The 25,007-nt window shown below is 42.1% G+C and overlaps 1 protein-coding gene across 7 annotated transcripts in view; it reads left to right on the forward strand.

The window, feature by feature from the left end:
• ralgapa2 (Ral GTPase activating protein catalytic subunit alpha 2) overlaps positions 1-25,007 on the forward strand; it is a 95,290-nt gene that overhangs the window by 45,462 nt on the left and 24,821 nt on the right. For all 7 annotated transcript variants that reach the window (XM_085392400.1, XM_085392402.1, XM_085392398.1 and 4 more), the window contains 14 exons: positions 2,525-2,653; positions 3,645-3,773; positions 4,047-4,105; positions 4,950-5,058; positions 9,570-9,680; positions 10,214-10,282; positions 10,556-10,693; positions 15,088-15,265; positions 16,687-17,518; positions 18,120-18,191; positions 18,976-19,099; positions 19,198-19,353; positions 21,995-22,153; positions 24,115-24,242. In XM_085392400.1, the coding sequence (XP_085248526.1) occupies positions 2,525-2,653; positions 3,645-3,773; positions 4,047-4,105; positions 4,950-5,058; positions 9,570-9,680; positions 10,214-10,282; positions 10,556-10,693; positions 15,088-15,265; positions 16,687-17,518; positions 18,120-18,191; positions 18,976-19,099; positions 19,198-19,353; positions 21,995-22,153; positions 24,115-24,242 (2,393 nt within the window). The remainder of the gene's footprint in view (positions 1-2,524; positions 2,654-3,644; positions 3,774-4,046; positions 4,106-4,949; positions 5,059-9,569; positions 9,681-10,213; positions 10,283-10,555; positions 10,694-15,087; positions 15,266-16,686; positions 17,519-18,119; positions 18,192-18,975; positions 19,100-19,197; positions 19,354-21,994; positions 22,154-24,114; positions 24,243-25,007) is intronic.

Consider the following 25,007-nt stretch of genomic DNA (forward strand, 5'->3'; position numbering starts at 1 on the left):
CCTCCTTCCTCTCTGCCTTCACCCCACCCCCCCAATGCACCTAAAACATTAAGCTTCTTTATTTATAAGCTTTTTCTGGAGGCTCCAATTATAGGACTTATTTTTTTTAATGTTTTTTTCTTTGTGCGTTTAATATTAGACATCTGAAGATGTTTGGTCTTTTTGTTCAACAGCATCTCTCATATCTTTAGAAATGAATGCTGAATGTATAGTCTGCCTGTCAATGGAGTAACACAGTCTGCCTTAAACAGCCATGCTTTATAGACAGCAGGGGGAATCCCAGTGTAAATCCTCACCAATAAAATCAACTAAGCTTGGAGGAAAATGACATTTCCCTTGGAGGTATTCTCCTTCCAACTGACAGAGTGCCAAGGTCAGGGCTATTGTCCTGATAGTCTGTCAGTCTCTGGTCACTGGTCTCACAAAAGCATGACCACCGCACAATGGCAGTAATCTATCTAATAGGTCTGCAATCTGGAGTGCAATAGTCAACAGCATATTTTGCTAAACATAATAAGTGCACACAAAGCTTTAATGCATCTATTCACCTTTTATTCTTTAGGTTAAAGAAAGGGCTCGAAAGCACTAACACATTTGCACAAACACACAGATTTCAGCACCTGTGCAGAGCTGGCTTCTCCTTTTAACTCAGTTCATCTTGTCATTCCCTAAAAGGAGGCTGCTGCATAATTTATATAGTGTCAGATTAAAATGTGAAGGTTGACCCGTAGGCCACCGACACGGCTGTTGATTAAACTGCTCGTGGCTACAACAGCCTGCAGGTAGGTTATTATCCCTTTCTTACAACTTGTGAATGAATTACAATAGGAAATATGTCCCCATGCGAAACTGTACATTTAAATTGGTAAATTTTGGGATTCTGTGCAGAGTGATGTAATGCCAGAATGAACCCCGTCACCCCAGGGGCCAGCAGGTGGAAAGCGTTTGCTTTCGTGAAAATGAGGCCACATAAAAAGGCCTGAGGTGGCTCTATTCAGAGTTACGTTAATGCACCTTTTGTTGATGCAGGGGCTATTCCTACTGCCAACACAGCGCCGCATGCGGTTATTCCCTTTCCACATTTCTCTGTTCTGATTTCTATACACACTTCAAATCAGGTTCCCTCTACTTGCACGTACAATTGAAAGCACTTTGCATTCTACATTTGTGGCTTCCTCTAAAATGCTCATTTCAGGCAATCAAGAAACAGTTTGTTGCCTGCTAATTACCTCTGACTGCACTACACATTATGCTTCAGAGGTCAATTACCAACAAAACGAGGGTAAAATGGGCCCTCAATCCCGAAGCTCTTCCCACCAATTTTCCACATGTGTTGCTGGTGTTGGTTTGACTTCCTACTAGTCTTCTCTGTGTTTATTCTATTCTGTTGTTCACCTGGATTCCCTGTTTACCAAAGCTCTGGGTGATTAATGTCGCGCATAGATAGTGGTACTGTGTGTGTGTGTGTGTGTGTGTGTGTGTGTGTGTGTGTGTGTGTGTGTGTGTGTGTGTGTGTGATTGAGAGAGAGAGAGAGAGAGAGAGAGAGAGAGAAATTGTTTGTTAAGGTGCCCTTCGGTTCAGCTAGAAACGGGCTGATGTTTGAACTGTCCGATTTACACAAGTTTATGGCCAAGAAGGCAGGTGTTTGGAGCCTGGACCTTGCCTTCATACGCAAATATGCGCATGCATGACTCGGATAAGAGAGACAGCAATCTTTCCGTCTTATTTAGATGCTGCATTCTTTTATTCTTAAACTAATTATATATATTTTTTTCCCAAGAGTATTTCCTGTGTCCGTCAATGGTGAAGAAATGAGCGTCTTTGCTGTAAGATTACCAGCTAAATATAGTCTGGAAATTCTCAAGCATCCTTTTACGCCCTTCACTAGTGCAGTATTATACTGTACATACTTGAGCAGTTTGTGCAGAACCCTCTGCAATACAGCATATGCCTGTGTTGAAAGAGCACCCATCTGCCACTGAGCCGCCTGCACCTCAACCAAACAATACCTTGTCTCTGGCTTTAATTACAGGTTTGCTTGTGTGTGTACATACATGTGACTCTTGAAAGTTGAGGTCTTTTGTTCTCCCTCTTATCCACTGTGAACAATCCATCTGCTGTCTCTCTCTTCTGTCTGTCTTTCCCACTCTGTTTTTTCCCCCTTTTTTTGTCCTTTAGTGACATGCACTGTTGAGTGCTTTACTCTCCTCAGCACGCTTAAAATGCTTAGCCTACCTGTTGAAGTGAAAAGCTTTCTCGGTGCCACGTCTCTCACACTGTGGCCCATTTACAAAATATTTCTGATACTGCTTCACTCCACCCACACTAACAACACACGAGGCTCCCCCCAAATGCAAAAATCCCGGGCTGTAATCGTAAAAAATTTTGGAGAATTAAAAGAAGGAAAAAAATCTGTTTTTGTTCTGTTATTCAGGCTGTTCCTAAATAAAGTCTGCAGAGATATAATAACGGAGATTGCTGCAGACATGATGACAGTTTATCTGTGTCCATGCTTATCATCAGGATGTTTTGAACACCATCATCCGCTCCTGCTCTCCTCGATTCTTCTTCCTCGGCCTGCCGGGCTTCACAATGCTGATTGGAGATTTCATCGCTGCTGCTGCCTGCGTCCTCACCTCTGGCTCCTCAGAGGTACAAACACACTTTCAACTTTTATTTGATATTTCAGTCATACAGGAATTTACGAGTCAAGAACTAGAAAAAGGTTTCAGATTTTTTTTCTTTTTTCCCACAAATCAGTAGCACTGTAAATCTGCAACAAAGATGATAAAATTCTTCACAAAACATCATAAATCATCCTTCTCATATTTTGCAGCTGTTTGACATTGAAAAGCTGATATTGTTTTGTGACATTTTTATGCTTTTAGCAATAAAAAATTTATTTGAGGCACCAAATAGCAGAAATGTTAAAAAAACAAAATACAAACTGCACTTACATGTAGGACTGAGCAACTGTGGCTGAAATTAGAATTATAGATATTTTGTCTTACTATGATTATTCATCATGATAGATGACTTCATGTTTGAGGACTAAATGAAATACGTAAATATCCTTTTTTTCATTAAATCCACACAAGTATTAAATGAAAAGTCTTAATATGACTGTTGGTCATGTTCAGTTAATGTTGTAGACCATCTGTACAAGTGAGCATATGGACTTTAGATAGAGAGAGAGCTGATCTGGAGCAGATCAATATTATGGCCGCTATCTGTTACTTGCACAGCTTTAAACCCGAATATGGTTCAGTTGATGTTAACTGTCATTTATCAGGTGTGTATGTGTTGCTTCTTCCTGTTTTTGCCATTACACGTACCTCCCAGCATAGATTTGTTCTCGCTCCTCAGTTTAACAGCAGCTCATCAGGTGCGGCAGCACAACCTGCTACAGAGCTGCACCCATCATGCATTTAATCAATCATTTTGTTGTCCAGCGCCTAACATGTGCGATGTTTTTCCGTCAGCAGAATCATGAATAAAGATGAAATTAAATCTGCAAGCTCCCTCAAATCCTCATCCATCGTATGCGTTCTGCGCCTTTCGCTTGAAGCGGGTTGTTTATGTGTTTGTCTCTGGTATTAATGATGCCGTGGGTTTGGTTTTCTTTTTTTAAAATTTCCTCCAGGCTCCGAGGGTGGAAGCTCAGACGATCCTGGGCTCCCTCGTGTGTTTCCCAAACCTCTACCTCCAGATTCCTATACTGCACCGTGTGCCTGGCTCTGATGACATCAGTGTGAGCAATGAGGACATCAAGGTAAACGCTCATGATGTGCAGTGACGGGAATACGGACACTTCATATAAAAGCAGATGTTGTTTTAATTAGGATCAATCAGTCGTCTGCTGTGTAAATCATGACAAACTTATCCTAAACGTTATTAGATACAGCAGTGTGAACATCACACTGATTTAACATGACTACAAGGCTGTGTGTTACAGTTAATGGCGTCTTATTGTTATAAAGATGAAGGAAGGAATGGCTTGGATTGTCACTGAGAACTGTTAACTGGTGTTGTCGTTTCTGTTCAGAATTACTTGGTCAACATCCTGCTGGAGACAGCAACGAAGGAGCACTATGAAGGGGCGAGGTATGATTAGTAATTCTTTTGTTGCACTGTCTGATATGATCGCGTTTTACACACGTTCCAAGAAAAGGTTTGGGAACCTGCTCGTCACTGTTTTCTAATACTGTTTCTATGTTGATCACTCCTCGATAAATACAGAATACATATTTTTTAACAATCTTGTCCACCTGTGTTACGATTGTCGTGCTCTTGTAAGCTTTGGATTACACCTGCCTCTCCTCCTCCTCCTGCTCTATCATATTGTTGTTATTGTCATCATGACATGTTTTGAAATGCTTCCGCAGCCTTTTCCTGCTTTGTTCTTCCACTAAATTGTCATTGAGGCATTGTTGACACCAGCCAATCATTTTTAAGAGGGGCAGACTAACTAACCACACTTTACCAGCCTCCTCTTTTGGAGAAGCACCTCTACAGCCAACACTTCCAATCTCAAAACTCACTCAAGTAGCTTGTGGAGAACTCATTAGCATCGAGGTTCACTTCATTTTTCCAGGCTGCACTGTGAATGATTAGTGTTCAATAAAGACATAAACTGGAGCGGTTTAGTTTTGTAGACAAACAAAGTACAACCAATCAGTGCAGACATGTATTCATTCCAACATTTAGTTTCTCTTTGCAGCTGTACATTTCTGTATACATAAGGAATTTGAAGAGGCTAATGGTGGTGAAGCAGTGGCTACCCGTCATTAAAATTTGATGCAATGCTTCTAAAGCCTGTTTGCAAAAAAAAAAGTCCAAATGTTCATGGTTTTAATTATATAGTAGTTTATTTCTCAAAACATCTGATCCCATTCAGATCCTGCTCTACTTAAATCTGCACATTTTGTTCTCTGCTGCTGCCATTCAGGTGCATTGCTGTGTGCAGCCTGGGTCTGTGGGTGTGTGAGGAGCTAATGCAAAAGAACATCCACCCCCAGGTTAAAGATGCCATCAATGTTTTGGGAGTGACACTAAAGGTGAGTGAACCTCTTACCCGAGGACGCTGCACTTGTGCATTTCCAGTTTCATTTACAAGAAACTACAGGTGCGCTTTTTTTAAATTCTTGCGTCATGTGCTGAGAACACAGATAAGCCCGCTGTCCTGAAATGAATGGGTGTTGGAAGCTGTTTTTTTGTGCAAACCTTACATTGTTTATCTCAAACTAAAATGACAGTTGATTACATAAAAGGACTGCAGAAAAATTTTCAACACAGGCAAAAAGTGTGAGAATAAAATGTGACTCGTGGGTATATTCTGGAACAGGCCTTTTTTCTCCCTAAGTGAAGAGATGCAGAGAAGCTGTGGGTTTGTGGGCTTTTTTGGTTTAGTTTTTTTTTTTCTTCCATGGGAAAAGGGTTTGGGGCGGTGGCGTAATTTCCAGGCTGCTCACTCTCAGTAGATGTGGGCCAATTTAAGCAGCTACATCTCCCAGCTTCCTGCTCGAGCAAAGCCCCCACCCATCCCCTCGCCCCCTTCTCTAATGGAGCAGTAATCACTCCCCTGTACAACTTGACACACAGACTCAGCCAGCCCCAAAATAGAGGGTATAGGCTGGGTGGGGGATCTAGGGGGAAGAGTGGCACTGAGAGTCTCTTTTCTAAAAGCAGGTGCTGAACTCTCAGGGCCCCTTTTTGTGTTTGGCCATTTCTGCACTCCCCACATTGTCTGCCCTTGTTACATGTTGAGAGGCATTCAGCTGGAAGAAATAGGAAATTCTATTTCTCCACAAAGAATTTCAAATCACTGAAGAAATCCACATTTGAAAGAAAATTGTCAACAACTCAATTCTTTCCTTCAATGAGTCTGGGGAAAATGAACCATGGTGTGAAGTGAAATGAAATTATGCTGATTATCTGCACAGTAAGTGCAAAACTAAATTTAAGGAAAATTACTCCAAATTTTGGCACAGTCAGTGTGTCCTCAAACTTTTTTTTTTCACTGTCTTTAATCAGCATTGTCCCGGTGCTGTTTTACAAATTACGTGACACAAATGCAGCAAGAGATTTTGTTCCTGCGTTACTCTCTGGAAGCTCTGAAAGAGACATTTAAAAGCCTTAAAATCAGGGATTCTGCAGATAATTAATGTTCTGCCTTAAGATCACACATTACATTCAAAGTACTTCTGTAGTTCTAGTGTCTTTAAAAAAAACTGGCCCATTTTTTTTTAAGTGTAAGTTTAAGTGCTCCACTGAGGTTTATGTATCTGCAAAATTTAAAGAGTATCATGATAAAACACATTCTTTCCCTTCTTTTCCTACAGTGTTTAGATTGAAAATGAACTATTGGTTAGATTAAAAGTTCCAATGAAGATAAACATTAAAAAATGGTTGTTTTTGGGGTTTTTTTTAAGCATGACTGCTCATGTTTTTGTCAAATCTGATAGCCGATGTCATACCAGAATGATTTGACCATGTTCCAAAAAGCTTCTTGTGATGACAGGAGAGCTTGACTTTCTCGCTCTTCAAACACAAGTTCAGCTGAGTCGAGGTCATTGAGGGTGGAAGAAAGTCTACGACAGTCTGCACTTCTCAGTCTTCTTTGGTCTTCAAGTAGTTCCTGCACAGCTCTGAGATGTGTTTGGACAGGAGTGTGAATCCTTGTCTGCAGAAATGCAAATCAGCGGGTGGAGCTTGTCTCTGCAGAATCGAGGGGTGTCCAACTCGAGAGGAGTTGATATTCCCATCACTCTTTTTTTCTCCCTCTCGTATCCTTCTGTTACTGCCGTAGATTTCAGAGATGGATTCATCTGTAATCAAGTGTGAAATGCTGGTATGTCTTAGCCCAGCCCAAGCATTTGGCCTTGTTTCCCCTCCTGAAAAGCAGTTTACTGACCACTAACTTTGCTTTTTTTTTTTTTTTTTTTTTAAAGTGTTAAATTCTTTATTCAGCAGGCTTTTTTTTCCCTTCAGGTCTGCCTACCTGATCCCTTTTTCTTAAAGTGTGTCAGAGGTCTTACTGTGGGTACTGTCCTCTTACAAGTCTTCAGTGTATTTTACACCCTTTGACACTGAATCTTGTCTTACTTCTGATACCTCGATCACATCATGTTATTTAACTCTGCTGGAAACTTGAGGCACTTTAAGTAAGATTTTGTTGAATAAGCCTCTTGTGAATTGATCAAATCCACCTCTTAAAATGGTCAGTGCCACAAAGCTCCTACAGCTCCACCTTAATGCTCCTACAGCTCCACCTTGATTAAAACAAAACATCTTAAATGTCTTCCTCCATTGTATATAAATTTTATATCCCTAAACTTACTGATTATCTTCAGTATGACATGAAAACATGGCAGATATTCAACATTGTACCAGGGTCCCACTATACGCTTCTATTGGAAAATTACGTTTTTATATACACTTGTACATGTGTGAATACACACATCTGGCATTGTATTAGTTAACTCTTTCTAATACCAGGTTGGGCCCTCTTTAACCTTGAGAACTGTTTTAATTCTGCAAGGCACAGATTCAAGGTGCAGGGAGCATTCCTCAGAGATTTTGGTCCATATCAACATGATAGCATCGCACAGCTGCTGCAGATGTGAATCTCCTGCTCCACCACATCCCAAAGGTGCTCAAGTGTGCTGAGATCTGGTGACTATGGAGGCCATTTGAGTGAACTCATCGTCGTGTTCAGAAACTGTTTGTGCAACACACTGTGTCCCAAATTTCAAATCAAAGGGGTGTGCGTGGCTAACAACAATAGTCAGTTGGTACTGAGGGGTCCAAAGTGTGCTAATAAAGTATCGCCCAACACCTGTGCACTACCAGCAGCAGCATGAACTATTGATACAAGGCATAATGGATCTTTCATGTTGCCCACTCTAATTGTTAGCCAGCTATGCAAATGTGGCAGAAGAAACGGATATTCATCAGACCGGGCAATATTTTTACAATCTTTTATTGTACAATTTTGCTGAGTCTGTTCAAATTGTAGTCCGAGTTTCATGTTCTCAGCTGACACCTGGCGTGGTCTGCTGCTGTAGCCCGTCTGCTTCAAGGCTCAACATGTTGTGCTGCATTCAGCTCTTCTGCATATCTTGGTTTGAATGAGTGGTTACGTTAGTTACAGTTACTCCCATCAGCTCAGCCGTTGTACTCTGACTTCTGGCAGGAAGACGAGGCATTTTCTTTGAGAACTACTGCTCACTATATTTTCTCTGTTCACTGTAAACTTTAGAGATGGTTTGTGGGAAAATCTCAGCAGATCAACAGTTTCTGAAACACTCTGACCAGCCCGTCTGACACCAACAACCACCCCACGTTCAAAGTTACTTAAATCACCTTTCTCCTCCTTTCTAATGCTCAGTTTGAACTTCAGCAGGTTTTCTTGATCATGTCCACACACATGTCCTAAATGCATCAAGTTACAGTGGTCCCTCGCTATAACGCGGTTCACCTTTCGCGGCCTCGCGGTTTCTGGGATTTTTTTTTGGTGCAATTTTGCAGGTTTTTCTTTTTTGTTTTTTTTCTTACAGCGCATTGTGTTCTGACTCCTGATTGGCTGTAGACCATTGTCAATCAACCCCGTGCCATGTCTCCTGTACAATACAGAATGTGTTCAGCTTGTCAAATCTTTGATCGCTAGCAATGCAACTTTGAAGTGCTGCACTGTATGTTTGTAAGTTTTCTCACCCACAAACACAACAATGCCGACGAGAATCATGCCACCTGCGGGTGTCTTTGGTTTCATTCTATAATACTGGACTTATTTTTCTACGAATGTTTGAACTTTGAGTGTTTAAACAAGAGAGAAAAGTGAAAATGTTCATGCCTGTCTGGGAAAAGTGTACAAAGTGTGTAGTGGGGGGGGTTTACAGCTTTAACACATCCAATTGTTAAAAAAATAAAGTTGGCTACTTCGCCAATTTCACCTATCGCGGGTTATTTTTGGAACGCAACTCCCGCGATAAACGAGGGACCAATGTACATGTGATTGGATGATTAGATGTGTGTGTGTGTGTGTGTATATATATATATATATATATATATATATATATATATATATAGAGATATATATATAGAGATATATATATAGAGATATATATAAGATAGATAGATCTATCTATAGAGATATATAGAGATATATATAAGATAGATAGATCTATCTATAGAGATATATAGAGATATATATAAGATAGATAGATCTATCTATAGAGATATATAGAGATATATATAAGATAGATAGATCTATCTATCTATAGAGATATATAGAGATATATATAAGATAGATAGATCTATCTATCTATAGAGATATATAGAGATATATATATATATATATATATATATAAGATAGATAGATCTATCTATCTATAGAGATATATAGAGATATATAGAGATAAACTGCTTTTAGCTTTTGCTTAGCAATTGAAAAGATGTATCTGATTTAGTGGCTAGCTAGTGTGTTATGTTGTTGTTTTTTTTTTAACTGACGGTACAGTTCCTCTTCACTTTTCAATTCTTGTTTGTTTGTTTTTTGTTTTTAAAGTTTGGGAACAAAGCAGTGGCGCAGGTAGCCTGTGACGTCTTTCAGCTGCTCATCTCTCACTGGGAGCATCTCCAGAGGTTGGAGCCCACATTCCCAAAGAAAATTATTGAGGTAAAACAGACACAAACGTCTGGTTTGCTATCCTCGTGGGAACATCCCATTGACATAATGCTTTCTCTAGCTGCTTACCCTAACCATCAGAAATGAATGCCTAAACCCAACCATAACCCAATGGTAATGTAAAAATGCCTTCAAACGTATGGGGACCATGATTTTGGTCCCCAGAAGTTTAGTAAACTTCAAATTTTTGGTCCCCACTAAGATATGAACACACACACACACACACACACACACACACACACACACACACACACACACACACACACACACACACACACACACACACACACACACACACACACACATTGATGTAACCCATGTAAATGTGTTTCACATCCAATAAGAGAAATTCCTTTGAAATAACTTTTAGCATTTAAATGCAAACGTTACACAAATTGTCGCTCGCTCATGTGCACAGTCCTCATCCTGTGGTTTCGTCTCCGTTTTAGCAATCAGCCCTGACTCAGATGATGAATGGGAGTGTGTCATCCAATTATCTTTCTCCTTGTTTTGTCCCAATACAGATCTTTGTGGCCACAATAGCCTTTTTGTTGCCGAGCGCAGAGCACTCAACGGTGGAAGCGGACAAAAAGGTACATGTTGGAAAGGATGGGACATGAAATGGCTGAGATCTAAAGGCTCTTGATCTATCATGTTGGAATGGTGCATTTGCAGAGGAATGTTTCTACTGAAGTGATTTGTTTTCTCTTCGACCTCGTTCTCCACTGCGTCTTTGATGCTCTCACCTGTTATCCGCTGCCACTCTTTTTTTTTCTTTTTTTTTGCTTTGTTAATAATATATCTTTTATTTGTTAGTGTGTGACTGAAATAAATTAGGAACTTCTCTCTCATTTCTCACACTGTAGTTGATGGTATCGCTTCTGCTTTGCCTGTTGGACTGGTGCATGGCTGTTCCCTTGAGTCTGCTGCTTGAGCCTATCACCATGCCGTCACTGGAGGACCACACAGCCCACAAGGCCCCGCTGCTGGACTACATCTACAGGGTGGGTGTCATCAGTGGCAGCCTGGAATAGAGCCACCTTTTACCGATTCATATTCATAGTCTTCTGAACCACACGCAGCTTTTGCAAACAGACACAGCAACTTAAGCTTTGACATCTCCACCCCCACCCCGCCACATGGGCTTGCCACTTTAATTAGACTCACCTCTACCATGACCTTTTGACTATGCATCATTTAACATTATTGTAGCACAAAGGCGTAGAAGTGTCCACAGCAGCTTACACTCGTGACTGGCATTTAGCATATGTACGAAACCCTGACAACTGTTAGGAAACTTCAGGAGTGTTTGTTTCAAGCATGCAAAATATTCCGTATTGGATCTGCTCCTCTGTTTTTGTCCCTCAAACTCTTTATTTTATGGTCTGACCCTGAGGATGAGGGCCAAGCTTCGGGCCCAAATGAATGAGGTATTATTCATTCCCTCCTGTCTGGGCAGATGCGGTCAACAGCAGATCTTTGTAAGGATGTCACCCCTGATAAGAAATGGTCCAATTATTCAAACGGGACCCTTTGTCCACTTGATAAGCTCAGGCTATAAATGCTTGTCCTGGAGATTTGAATGGAATATGTCTTAATATGAGAGAGACTGCAGCTGCTATGAAAGCAAAGACAATTAAGCATGATTGGTTGTCTATCAGTGCACAAAAAGCACAGTCCCTCTGGCTTTCATTCAAGGTGTGATGATATTAATGTGATATCAACGCTGAAATCTATATGTTTCCACTGTCACATTGGCTGCTAATTATTCTGTATACCAGGCAGAGAATAGAAAACATCTTCCCTTTATTCCATCACTACCCACGTTCCCTGACAGGTTGTTTCATGCCTCATTTTCCTTTAATTACAAATTTATATTTAACGCTCAAGCGCCCAAGCTATTTTAGTGACCACAATTTTTCCCCCATCCTGGCTCCATTTTCTGTTTAGATTTTCTAAAATATTCTAATCAATTTAATTATATCGTTTTTATTCAGACATCGGTTAGCAGAGATTCGCTGGAAAGTCTTGCAATGTAGTGATTAGAAGTGGAAAATTAATATAAATGTACAAAAAAAGACATATTTCCACTGTCTTTGTCACAACAGCAGAGCAAAAACTGCTAAAAGTTTATAGAAAAATTTCTTATGACTGAAAGCATCACAGCTACACATTTAAAAATACGACTTGAGTCATAAATGACTCCACTTGGGCACTTAACAATGTGTCCTTTGCCGACCAATCAAATGCAAGCAGAGACCATGTTTACAGCTAATGAATGGCTTCCATGCTTCCTGGGATGCAGACAAAAGTGAAAAAAGTTGGTACGGTTGACTAACGGCGAGCACATAGCTGTAAAAAGCAACATTGCACTAGACCATGTCGGTTCACTGGAGATCTGCTCAGGCTTCTCCATCTGCTCCCTGTGCCTGCCTCAGCAGCCAGCTGCACCGCGTGTGTGTGTGCGTGCAAGAGAGACAGCAAAGATAGGTACATCCGTGTTTTATTATTTGATTTATTTGTGTACATAGTGTGCTCACATCTCCATGCACCATGTGCCCTTCTAACTACTGTGTTACCTTCCAGGAACTGTTGCTATGCAAATTGCAGTCAATTTGTTGTCAAGCACAGTCGTGGGTTTGCCCCCCCCCCCCCCCCCTTCTACATCTCCACAGAGGAAGTTCTTTGGGGCTTTGGTGTAGCAGCTGTTTGGTTCACATCTTTTCAGCATCAAGCCTCAAATCCCTCCCCCTACGCACCCAGAGGTCTGCTTGATGGAATCATCCACATACTGTCTACATTGCCCCACACAATACTGTTTCACATGGCAGGGCCAGCGTCTCACAGCCAAGTGTGTGTGCGCTGAATGGGATTAGCCTTTGCATGGCTTTACCCAAGTTGCTCCACTCTGAATAAGAGGCGCCCTCCTCTACATACATTAGGCATATGTTCTACCCCCTTACCTTTGCTCAGATTATACACTATACAGGTGTGTTTGTCTGTGTACTCGGATATGTATATGTGGCTAAGCATGCGTGTTTGTGGTGGGAGCTGAGCACAAGGATAAAGTCTTAATTAAATCAAACAGTGTAAACCTGTTCAGTGGCTGTAATCAACTGCCCCAGTGCGCCTTATCTAGCACTGCCAACGGATGCTCTGCCATCTGTTATGTAGATCGATACACTCACACATCACAGAAGAAATGGATTAGTGGCTATAAAGACCCTCTTTTCTTCCCTTTTCTCCCTCTCTCCCCCTTTTTGCCTTATGATGTAAATAGACCATATATTCCCCATTCACGTTCTCCTGCGTCGTGCACAGTCACGACAGACACTGCTGCATATTTTCTTACCAGACTTCAACCTTCTAGTACTATGAGTGAGTGGGGGGGAGGGTAAACATACATCGAATATCAATATTTAATAAAATGAATTAAAATCTGGGAATACTGTAAACAAGGTGGCTCGTCTTATTCACCAGCATCCTCAGATAACCTTAGCTAAGCAAACTTTTAATTAAATTGATTCAACTGAAAAACGTCCAACACTAGACACACTTCAGCGGGATTTATGGTCCAGCAGAGGAAAGTGTTCGCTGTCCGTTCCAGTCTGGGGACTGCCTGCAGAGAGCTCTGATGTCAAATGGAGGCGGTTTACAAAGTTTAGGGTACAGCCGGTCTGTGGGCCACTCTTACTTGTACTGCTGATGGTCCACTAGGCAGCTGCAGAGGAGAGCAAAGTTAAAACATGCAAAGAGCTGAAGTAAATCCAAGTGTTAAAAACAAGAGTCTCTACTGCAGCCACTGTCTGTGCTCCCATTCCCGGGAACTCTGCTGTCATTCTCCTCTATTCCAGCCCACTTGTCAACATTAAAAAGACACTTTTGTCAGCTGTGCTCAGTCAGGATCTTTGAGGACTGCACAGGAGCACATGTTGCATTTCCCTCTTCAAACTCAAATGTGTAGATGGACACATTAGCAGGACCATAAATTATGCTTTATCTTGACCAAGTTGTCTCCAAATTCAAAGCACGCTAATGGCTCAGTCACACGAGTGAAAGTAGGACAGCGACCTCCTTTTTCAGCAACCAATTGCAAGTTTTGGTGACTAAATGGTTGCCTGGAGTGAGGTTGGTGTTGCTCACACTCGCAAGTCATCTGATAGGAGGAAACCTTGTTGCAAACAGTTGCAGTCTGATTTAGACTGACCCCAATCACTACCATAAATCACTACACTGTTTATGTAGACAGATTGCTGACATGTTGCCATCAGTATGAATGAGTCAATGAGCAAAACTTAAGGAGTCTTGACTCAACTAACTGCCAGCTGCCTGTAATCTGGTTATACTGGATGTGATGGACCGAGCAGTGAAGGAAACTTAGGCACAGGTTAAAGTCCAAAAAAAAGATTTTTTATTTAACCCAAAAAACATAATTGGTTAACTCATGCAAAAAGAATCAAAATCTTGGGCCCATAAAAGAGGTCAAAATAACAAAACTCTACTCAAAGTTGACAACACAACTGATAACTCAAACTGACCTAACTTAATGAGACAAAGGGGAAACTTAAATAGTGGCTGATCAGCCCACAAAAACAGGAGAAGGGGTAAAACACACAAAACCTAACTAAACCAAACATAATGAACTCCAATTCCCCCCCATGGTCCCGAGTTATGGCATGAACCAATTTGTAGTCTTCCTTTAAAGCTCGCTCCGCCCCTTTTCCACCTCTTGGCTCCTTAATCAAGGGACTGGAACAGCTGCAACTAAGGTAACTCAGAAAACAAAAATTTAATCATACATAACAGTGTAAACTAAAATGTGCGCACTTATTTTAGAATGCAGTGTTATGTGGATATGTGAATGAATTCTAAACCAAAACCAGTTATTTATTGTCCTGTAAATAAATTCCTATATTTAAAGAAAGAAATGTGAATGCAATGTTACTTATAAGCCTCTGCACTAACATGGTGGGTATTACCACTGTGTGGCTGTAAGTGCAGCCATCACACTGGAGCAGGAAGGTTGCTGAGCACAAATGTAATAGTTAAATATCAATTTATGTTAAATGAGAACTTCTGTCTACGTAGATGGCAATAAATGTGATTTTCAGCAATCTGTTGCAGTTAATTGCTGAATTCTAAGAAATATAAAACTGTTGGCATGTAGTTGCCGACTGCAGTCTCTTATCTTATCTGATTAAAGAGGTATGACTGAAGTTTGACTTTGAGGACATAATTTGCAGTTTGAAAAAGGTGATTCCAGTAATGTTGTGAGTTAAATGTAGTAATATTATGGTATTGCGGGGTGTTTGGGGTGTCTCTACTAAGTACTGTAGCAAAACAACCCATGCATGCCAAATAATCACTACATTTTTGCTCTTCCGCTCTCATTCCTCAGGTGCTGCACTGCTGTGTGGCTGGGTCCAACCTGCACACCCAGCAGAGCCACTATCTGCTCACCCTGTCTGACTTGTCCAGTGACTATGACCTCATGCTGGGTCAGGTTAAGCGTTGCGAGCCAACCCCGTCACAGACACCCACCATGGACTTAGGCAACCTACTCACTGTGGCTGAGGGTAAGGGCAGGAAAATGTCATTTCCTAAATCTGAATCTGTTTTGAGAAAGATCGCACTGCATAAAAAGGTTAAGTGTTAATTGTTATATAGTATGTGTTAGTATGTACATAGGTTTACATAGGAGGGTTAAAAGCCAGTTAGTACTTGATGCCAGCTGCTGCATCGTAATGTTTTGGATACTGCTGCCAGCTCTATATTTTATAGTTCCTACATTATAGCTCCCAGAATATGGAGCCAAACTCTCTACCCTGTCTGCCCCCACCCTCCCACCCCCACAAAAAAATCATCCAAAACAGGTTACAGGTAAAAGCAAACTCTAAGTAGGCCATCCATTTAGAGCCTCTCCATTAAATGTCAATATCTTATTAAAAGTATAAAAAGGAAATCAACCATCACAGGGAATGGAATGTTCACATTAGTACTCAGCCCTAAGAGAAGACCCATTATGGGGTTTAGATTTAAAAAAAAAAACTTTTTTGTGACCTTGTGATTCCATTAGGCAACATATTTCTCTTTCTCTCTCGCGTCCTCAACTTCTAAAAAGTCCTCAAAGTCCAAATACACAATGTGAATGTCTCCTGAAACAATGTAAGAAATTCAAACAGAAGCTTTTGTCTTGAAAATTTCATCACACCTCTGCTTTTGTTCAATTCTTTTTTTTTTTTTTTTCTGGTGCACAGCTGCACAGCTGCACAGAGTCTTGGTTGAAATAACAAAACACTATCAAAAGGGCAAACCAAAGAGTGCCGGCCTAGTTATATTCATGCCCTCACCTCATATTGATCAAGTCACATCAAAGGGCCAGTGCATCTCTAATGCAGCTTGGCCTGCTTTCTAAAGAGCTTTCTCCACTTTGATGGGGGATGATGGTATTGATAGCACTGTCACAATGCAAGAGTGCATCTTCTTGTTTTTCCCACATCCCTGCAGAATAAAGCACGGCATGCCTTTCACTTGGGAGTAAAAACCTGTACATTTACATAAATGCAATCTGCAAAGTACAATTCTATTCAGAAGTCTGCAAAGATGGTGGTTCTCATTAGCACTTGGCCAGTCTCAATGGTTGTCCATTGTAAGAAGACTCAATGGGCTTTTCAAAGTTGTCTCTTATGATTAGATGCTACCTACTTAGAGGTGTGCTAGCTAAGCTATTGTGAGAAATGAATAAAGTAGCCCTATTAGTAATCATGAATCAGATTTGGGTTTGTGTAAAAGGAGCTAATAAAGAGTGTAACATGTCGACACACAAATGTGGAGCTTTTTAAATATTGTTAAAGTCTACATTGAACATATTATAAAAGACAGCCCTGAGTGCAGCTGTATTCTAAACCCATTGGTCATTTTTACTATTGATCATGTGTTACACTTGCTTGCTTGTATTTTTTTTTTTTTCATCCTCCCATCCTTTTTCTCCCACCAGAAAAGCGTCGCCGAAACATGGAGCTGATCCCGCTGACGGCACGGATGGTCATGACACACCTTGTGAACCATTTGGGCCATCATCCCCTGAGCGGCGGCCCCGCTCTCCTCCACAGCCTCGTGAGCGAAAATCATGACAACCCATACGTGGAGTCGTCCGAGCTGTCCTCCGAGGTTTTCAAAAGCCCCAACCTGCAGCTTTTTGTCTTCAACGACAGCACGCTGGTGTCCTACCTGCAAATCCCTGCCGAGACTCCCACCGTTGGAGAGTCCCTGCACACTTCCTCCCAAGTACGCGTCATTGTCCGGGACATCTCGGGCAAGTACTCGTGGGATGGTGCCATCCTCTACTGCACCGCACATGAAGACTTTGATGTGGGAGCCTTTAAACCAGTTGACCCTTCCCTTTCTGCAGCCACTGCAGTCAGCCACAGCAGCAACCCGCCCCCCTCCCCAGTAGCAGGACCGCACAAGCGTCATTGCTCAGGCTCCGATTGCCTCTCAAACTCTTGCGAGGAGGATGAGTTTGATGTTCTCGATAAGCTTTTGGAGGACCTCGGACACAGCAGCCCAGAATGTCTTCCCCAGCCACGACTTAAGCTTAACCAGCCGGCCGCATCACCACACGGAATGAACCTAGAGCAAGAGAACGCCATCCTGGAAGCCATTCATCGTCAGACTCAGCAGGAGGAGGAGCAAGTGAGGAGGTGGGAGGCTGATGTAAGCTTTCGGGCTGACTGCCAGAGCGAACCGTCCCACCAGGAACCAAAAGCTCCTTTTTACTTCTGCCGGCTGCTGCTTAATGATCTTGGGATGAACTCTTGGGATCGCAGGTATTACAGACAGACTGCAAATAGCCTGCTCTTTACTGAAAGAAACAAATAGAGGAAAGTGGGGTTTTAAGAGAAGTCAGACAGGGGTCTGTTACTTATTGGTCACTAGTCTAAAAACAAACACACATTAAATGCAGGCAATCAGAGAGAAAGAACAAGACACATCCTCTTGTTAAGTCTGACACAAAGTCACTTTCTTCATCTTCAAAGTAACTCAGCTGTTGGCTTGTTACTCAAAGAGAGAGAGGATGAATTTAAAGGCACATTGGAGTCCGCAGTGTCTTAATCTCCTCTCCACAGGATAAGAGTGCCCAGCTGTTTTCACTAAGGTCTAGCTTGCAGAGCCTCATCTTTGCTGTTCTGCCCCGTAAATTAAAAGCTTACACCTCTTAATGGTGATGGTGTAACATGCACACTACAAGAGGAGGTTGTGGCTTGCACCTGTGCCTGTTTTTTTTGGTCCTTGGTCATCAGATCTGCAAAACACAACTTTGGTTTAACACTTATTTTCTTTGTGATGATTTAAGCCGCTGATGGCAGTTTTAGTTTCAGATTAAAATCCTCATGTCTAATCTAATCAAGACTTGTTGTTGTTCAACAGGAAAAGCTTCCATTTGCTGAAGAAAAACTCTAAACTCTTACGGGAACTGAAGAACTTGGACTCCAGGCAGTGGTAAAGTTCACTTGGGAGTTTTGTATCATCTTGTGATGATTTAGCACGTCATGATAAGCAGTGTTGTCTGTAATGTATTGTGTTTTCCTGATCGCCCATAAACATGTTTCTGAATGAGTGGAATTAACTCTTTGCATGTCCTGCGAGCCCTCCAGTTTTTCAAGACTGCAGTGCTCCCTTACTCCTCCATGAATTTGCTAATCTGTGCCAACTCCTGCTGAGCACAACCCTGGAAGTCTCCCTCCATCACTCTCTCCGTCCTGTTCTCATCGTTCTTACTGGACTCTCGTAGTCCGATCAATTAGTGCTCTACACATTGCTAATGACAGGAGGTTATAAAATAATGCCCTCAGAAGTGGACCGTTTTCTCCCAGACGGTAGACCTGGTTGGACAATAACAACCTGTGCGCAATCATGCAAAGTCTCCTAAATGCACTCCAGCACAATGTACTGCCATGGCAACAGGGAAAGTAGGATGGGGGGGCTTTGCTGCCATTCTTCTTCTTCTTCTTTTTTTTTTTTAACATGATGTTAAAGCTGATGGATAGATAGCAGACGGGTTTTTGGAGATAAACATTTTTTTCCCCCTCTGTGCTTGAGATTTTTATTCAGCAGTTCAATTACACAATTTACCTTGATAAGCGAGGTGTAATCCAAGCATTTCATCCAGAGTAGCTCAAGTAGTTAAAGGCTTTTCAAGTTGTGTTACAACTGTTAAACTGGTTAGTGTAGCTGTTGTTCTTTTAATGCTGGCTGCTTTTTATTTTTTGTTGTTGTTCTGTAGCCGAGAGACGCACAAGATTGCTGTGTTCTACATTGGAGAAGGCCAAGAAGACAAGTGCTCCATTTTGTCTAACAGCACAGGAAGCCAGGACTATGAAGACTTTGTATCTGGACTGGGATGGGAGGTGCAAACCACGACTTTAAATCAAATCTTTGCATTCATATTTGCACAAAGTTGTACAGCCTCACTCAGAAAAGAGTAACTTTTGCTTGTACATTTCAGGTGGACCTAGCCACGCACTGTGGCTTTATGGGCGGGCTCCAGAGGAATGGCAGCACAGGTCTAACGGCTCCTTATTATGCTACCTCCACTGTGGAAGTTATTTTCCACGTCTCAACGCGTATGCCATCTGATTCTGATGACTGCCTCACCAAAAAGGTTAAAAAAAAGCTCGTATTGACTATTCGCACATCTGGATTGTCTGTATTGAATTACTTGCACACCTTAAGTTCTAAGTGCATTAGAAAAAGAAGAATGTACTGCAGTGAAATGGCTACACAGCCATGCCTGCCCAGAGCAGTATGTTGTTGCAGCCTTCAGCTCTGTGTTAAGCTGTGATCAGGAGGTGTGACTCCAGAGTGTGGGCATTGATTAGTGACCCTGGCCAGGAAGGCCTGAGGAGTAGAGAATCGCAGGCGCGTGAGTGAAGAGAGGGCATGTGCTGCTGTGGTAATGACTATGATTCTGCTAGCCCCTGCCCCCCTCCCTGTGTGCTGTGACCAGGGCCTGGATTCAGCCATTAGCTCTCCCTGCTAGGGCAGGCGCCGGCCGGATGCCGGCAGGATCCTTTTATCCAATTCCTGCTGCCGCCACAGGAGCGATCGATTTGGTTCTGCAGTGGGATTCTGAGCTGTAGTGCAGCAGTAGCAGTTAGCAGAAAGAAATGAGCCGCAAGGCCCCTGCCCGTGCTGCCAATCTTCTCATACAGTACCCTGCTGAGGAGGGAAATTCGTCAGGCTCTCCTCATATCCAGCCACACTCCAGCCCTCAACAGACATCCCCCTCTCCATTTCACAAATAATCGCCTACTCATTCCAAACCCATCCTGGAACTGTGTTTAGTGGCCACGGAAATTAGTCTGAGGAAAGATTTTGTCTCGGTTTGTCCAGAGTGTGGCGCTGGAGGGGTGCCCGTGCCCAAAGCAGAGTGTGCTGCCACTCCGCTCTCATTCAGTTTCGCCGGGAACTTCTGTAATTGCTCGTGCTCACCTCGCACAGATCTCCACACCAGCTACAGGTCCAAGAGAAATTTGCAGGCTGGGCCGCTTGCGCCGATGTTTCAGAAAACGATGGGAAGGTAAAGAGAAGAGAAAGTGGTATGAAAAAATTGGAATGAGAAACAGGCTTTGTCTGTGTCTAAGTACGATGTTACTCTGTCAATTTAAAAATAACACTTTTAGTCCAGCAGTCACCCACTTTACTTGCTGTAACCATAGAGGCATACTGTAGGGGAGAGACGGATGGGGTAGCTCTCGCTGAGTAGATTGCCTGTTTGAAGCTGATGGAAGGGGGGGGGGAAAGCTAAACCTAAAAGAAAAGACGGAAAACCATGAATTCCTCAATCCAATTGTGGGTTTTAAGGCACTGCAGGCTGTAGCAGCAGCAGCAGCAGCAGCTGGCTTCAGTAATGCATTTATAGAAATGACCTGCAGGGTTGGGGTCAGGCCATGTAGACGATGTGGATGTGTGTGAAAGTGAGGGAGATGGACGGGTGCCTTAGCCGTCCCAGTTACCCTCGGGCGCTACGTCTTAACTAGGTTGCTGCAGGTTGTTTTCATTAGGATGCTCTTGTCTTCTGGATCCTTTGGGTGGCAGTTTCCATGTATGTGAACCCCACTGGTTGGGTGGAAGGTCAAGGTGGGCTAATTGGACAAGAGCCTTTGACTTGAATCACATTTTATTAAAGAAGTCTCAAACATTTGGATGTGATTAACAAGGGGATAAATGGGTTGGTGCAGAAGATGATTGACTAGAGCATAAGCATCCTCATTAAACTTGTCATTCAGCTAATCCAAATGCTACTATCTTAACCCAAATTAACATCCCACTGCTGATTGTCTGCAGCAAATGCATATTCAACATTTTCTCTGAAATTGTCCCAGTGACTGACCTGGCTGGTACCTGCTGATCCTTGGACAGACAGACTGAACTGGCGAGCTCCAGTAATCAGCATGCCGTGGATTTGTTTAAGATTAGCGTATTACCATAATTAAGGGCTTATAATAGAATGTGCTAATTGCATTTTTGGTGGCGAGGGCATGTTTCTTAATGGCTCATTAGGCCAACAGTACATTGGCAGATGTTTTCTTCTGAGTAGAGACTCACTTTTCAGTGTCTATGATACTCTGGAAAATGGAAGGACTGCTTGATTCGACATCACTGGACCACCAGCTAATAAATGATCTACACTTGTCATCAGAGAATGTAATGTTGCTACTCCCATCTATTTTACTTTGAAAAGGGGAAAGCTGTTTACCTTTTTTCTTCTTTTCTTTTTTAAACTAGCATCAGTCAATTTCCTGTCATTTAAGCAAATCTTCTTGTCCTGCCCAGTTTCATTTGTGGTTGTGAACAGAGTGGAAATGGGAAGCAATTTAACCTCTGATGGGGTAGGTTAATTGGATTTGAATTATTTGGTTTTAAAATGCTCAATTTTGTCCATTTTATGTTTGCTATTTGAATTTGTAATGAAAAAGCTATAATAGGAGACTAAACCAGAGCCAGGCTACGATTTAGACCATTGTTTTCAAACAAATTTTGCGATCACCTGCTCCAGAAACAGTTGCTCCCAAGATGCACTAGAAAATAATATTGTCAGTCATCCTCTTCTAAAAAGATTTTTAACCTCAGTCCGCTCCTCGATCTCCTGGAGGCAGTGTGGGTTTTAAGTGCAGAGCGGATAAAACCCAGTTAGAAGCCCTAATCCATCCAAATTTGTGTTCCTGTCTAGTTCCCCAAAGCAGTGAAAATTATATTCGCTCACTAAGCTGTTGATTAGACTAATTTTGTTTGTTTGGCAGCTGCGTCACCTGGGAAACGATGAGGTGCACATAGTGTGGTCCGAGCACACCAGGGACTACCGGCGCGGCATCATCCCAACTGACTTTGGAGATGTGCTGATAGTCATCTACCCAATGAAGAAACACATGTATTTCATCCAGATCATGAAGAAACCACAGGTAAATGGCAGTGCCGAGTGGAATATTTAGGTTATAGACCACTGCAGATGTTTTAGCTCTTTAGGTGTAATGATCATTTACGGGAGGTTTTACTTTTTAAGCATGCAGGTTTACTGTCATGTCTTAAGGGCACCTAAACAAAGTGGTAGCAGGTTAATTCTACCTGTTACCTGCTGTAACAAGTCAGCATACAGCATGGCACTGCATTAATTTCCTGTCTGTGTTCATTAGATAATGCAGACCCTCGTCCTTCTGTTGTGTTCAGACTTTGCTCTGAATTTCATACCTTCTTTCCCTTGTTGTGGTTTCTGTCTGAAGGCTCTCAGGTCTTTCCTCCAGCGATGCATTATTACCCACACTGTGGGTATGTGCTTTCAGAGATGGTTACTGGCCTTTGTTGGCTTGCTTTCATCTTGGTTACTCCATAGTGCTGCACTCGATGTGTGGCCTCCTGGAGGACCGTGAAATTACTTTGTCCAGGATGACTGGATTCAGATGTTCAGATATATCCACACATTATAAAAGTGCATAGTGCAAAATTTGTAAAGCAGTATTTTTCTTTTCTTTCCAGTAAGTTATCTTGAGAGAGATAATCGGGAAATGGATCATGTAAAATGATGTTGTAGTTTAAGCCTAACTTGAAGAAACACGTTATGTTCTTATTCTTCCATTGTTTTTTATAACAGTCATAGGAGGAGGGGAAATTCATTCAGACTGTATTTGTTTCTTTCATTGTTTTTTAGTGTGAATGATCATAGTGCCAATTTATTGCAGTCTCTGTTTGCATCATAGTCATTGCTCTAATGGAGTTCTGGTTTTGTCTGTGTAAACAGAAAACTAGCGAGGCCATCCTCGTCACTGAAAGCTCCACGTTTTGACTTTGTTAAATGTCAAAATTCAACACAGCAGTTCACTAGATGCAAAACTTTATTCACTGCTGAGAGCACATTAGTTATCAAAAAGAAATTTAAATCGTTTTCCTGGAACTCTCAATTGCTGTTAAGAAAACCCACAAAACTGCTTTTATCATTCATGAGTCATACACTAGTCGACTTCCATCCATATGTTTTCCTCAGTGCTACTCCAGGCCCACTCATGTTCATGGAGGGCCTATTCCAGATAACCTCTGAAAACACTAACCCTTTGTGCAGGAAGCTTTTATTTCAGTTTTTCTGTCGGGGAGCTGCACAAAGAGGAATTGGAATGAAGCTGAAAAACTACAGTTGTTAAAGATCATAATTTAAAAAAAGAGTTTCTGCCACAGGAAGCCTTTTTCATTGGGTGAAGGTCAGAAGAAGAGCTGCCGCTGCAGTGCCGAGGCCAATCGTGAAAAAATAAACATTTTTATCGGAGAGTTCCTCTAAATTAAAAAACATGTAAAACCATCTACTCAGATGTCTGATACTGGAGTATTTATAGTATAACTTCAGGTTTCCATCACACGATTTAGCTAATTATTCTGTATCACTGGTGTTATACATTATTTTGTTGTTTAATTTGGCTGGTCGAGTGCCAAGTTGAGGACAGCAGGGCCTTTGGAAAGACTTTGACGTTCACGTCAACTTCCAGGTCAGTGACTATTGAGCTTCAGTGATTAAGGGCCCCCTTCCAATATGCATGAACAGACGCGTACACACACACACATGCTATTCTTGAAATTCATTCTGCCCCTTTGTATTAAATAGCTCAATATGAGGGCATTGTATAGTATTGATTGTCATTTTAATTTCATTTACCTAACATTGATTCGCATAAGATATGTGTGGTTGTCATGCAGAGTTAGGCAAAATCCAATTTCAACTTGAACCCTTCCCCTAAACAGATGGAGGGTTTTTTGTTTTGTTTTTAAACAAAAAATGTGTCTCTTAAGTACTTGCACATGCAAAAACAGGATCCGCACTAAAATTTGAGTTTTATTATCGACTTGTCTAATTTCTTTGTTTCTTTCTTGACTTCCTCAGGTTCCCTTCTTTGGCCCTCTGTTTAATGGCGCTATCGTCACTGGAATGCTGCTGCCAAGTTTAGTACGGGCTACCTGTATCAATGCCAGCAGAGCTGTCAAGTCCCGGCTGACTCTCTACCAGAGCTTGTATCCTTTTTTCCTCAAGGCTTCTGCTTTACTTCCTCTCTCACACAGGTACAGCTCCTCAGATGAGTGTGACACTTTTAAAAGATGAGGCAGTGGTTACTCAGAGAGCTCAGACTGCTAAGTTTATTAGCAACGATTTTGAAATATTTCAATTAGATGTAAATAAAACATCACTGAGATTAAATTTCCAACATGACAAGCCACCACATTGGAGTGGATTCACTGGAACATGTGGTGTGCTTTCCATGTTAGCCAAAGTACACAGCTGAGTGCAGACACTGATCTTTATGAGCTACCTGATTTACATACAACTATTAGGCCTAGGCTGTTTCACAGCCTGGAGCAACACGGGAGGTTGCGGGGCTGTTTTGGGTAAGAGAACAGATAATGTGTCATCATCTATCACTACCGTTTTATGGCGGACGAGAAGAACCAAAATAAAAGCCCCATCAACAAATGTATACAAGTGCATACACTCACACACTGCTCTCATCCCTACACCCATCCATCCAACTGTGTGCCGTTAAGAGCCTGACTCCAGCTGTAGTTGTCAGTTGGTTTAAAGAGAGTGTAATTACCAGTGGAGATGAATTAGCATGTGAATACCAGCAGCACAGAGTCGAGGGAGGGGTGGGAGGGTGAGATTGGGGGGGCAGAGTTGGGATGGCCCCTGGAGGGGGAAACCTGATCTCCCTTAACGTCCCGCTCCTACTCGGACAGCGTGTGCGCCACCGCCTCACCAGAACCACACTGCCCCTCTGGCAG

Source organism: Rhamphochromis longiceps, linkage group LG19 (genome assembly GCF_057381845.1).
Source record: "Rhamphochromis longiceps isolate RC_006_pf linkage group LG19, R_longiceps_female_GT1.1, whole genome shotgun sequence".
NCBI lineage: Eukaryota > Metazoa > Chordata > Actinopteri > Cichliformes > Cichlidae > Rhamphochromis > Rhamphochromis longiceps.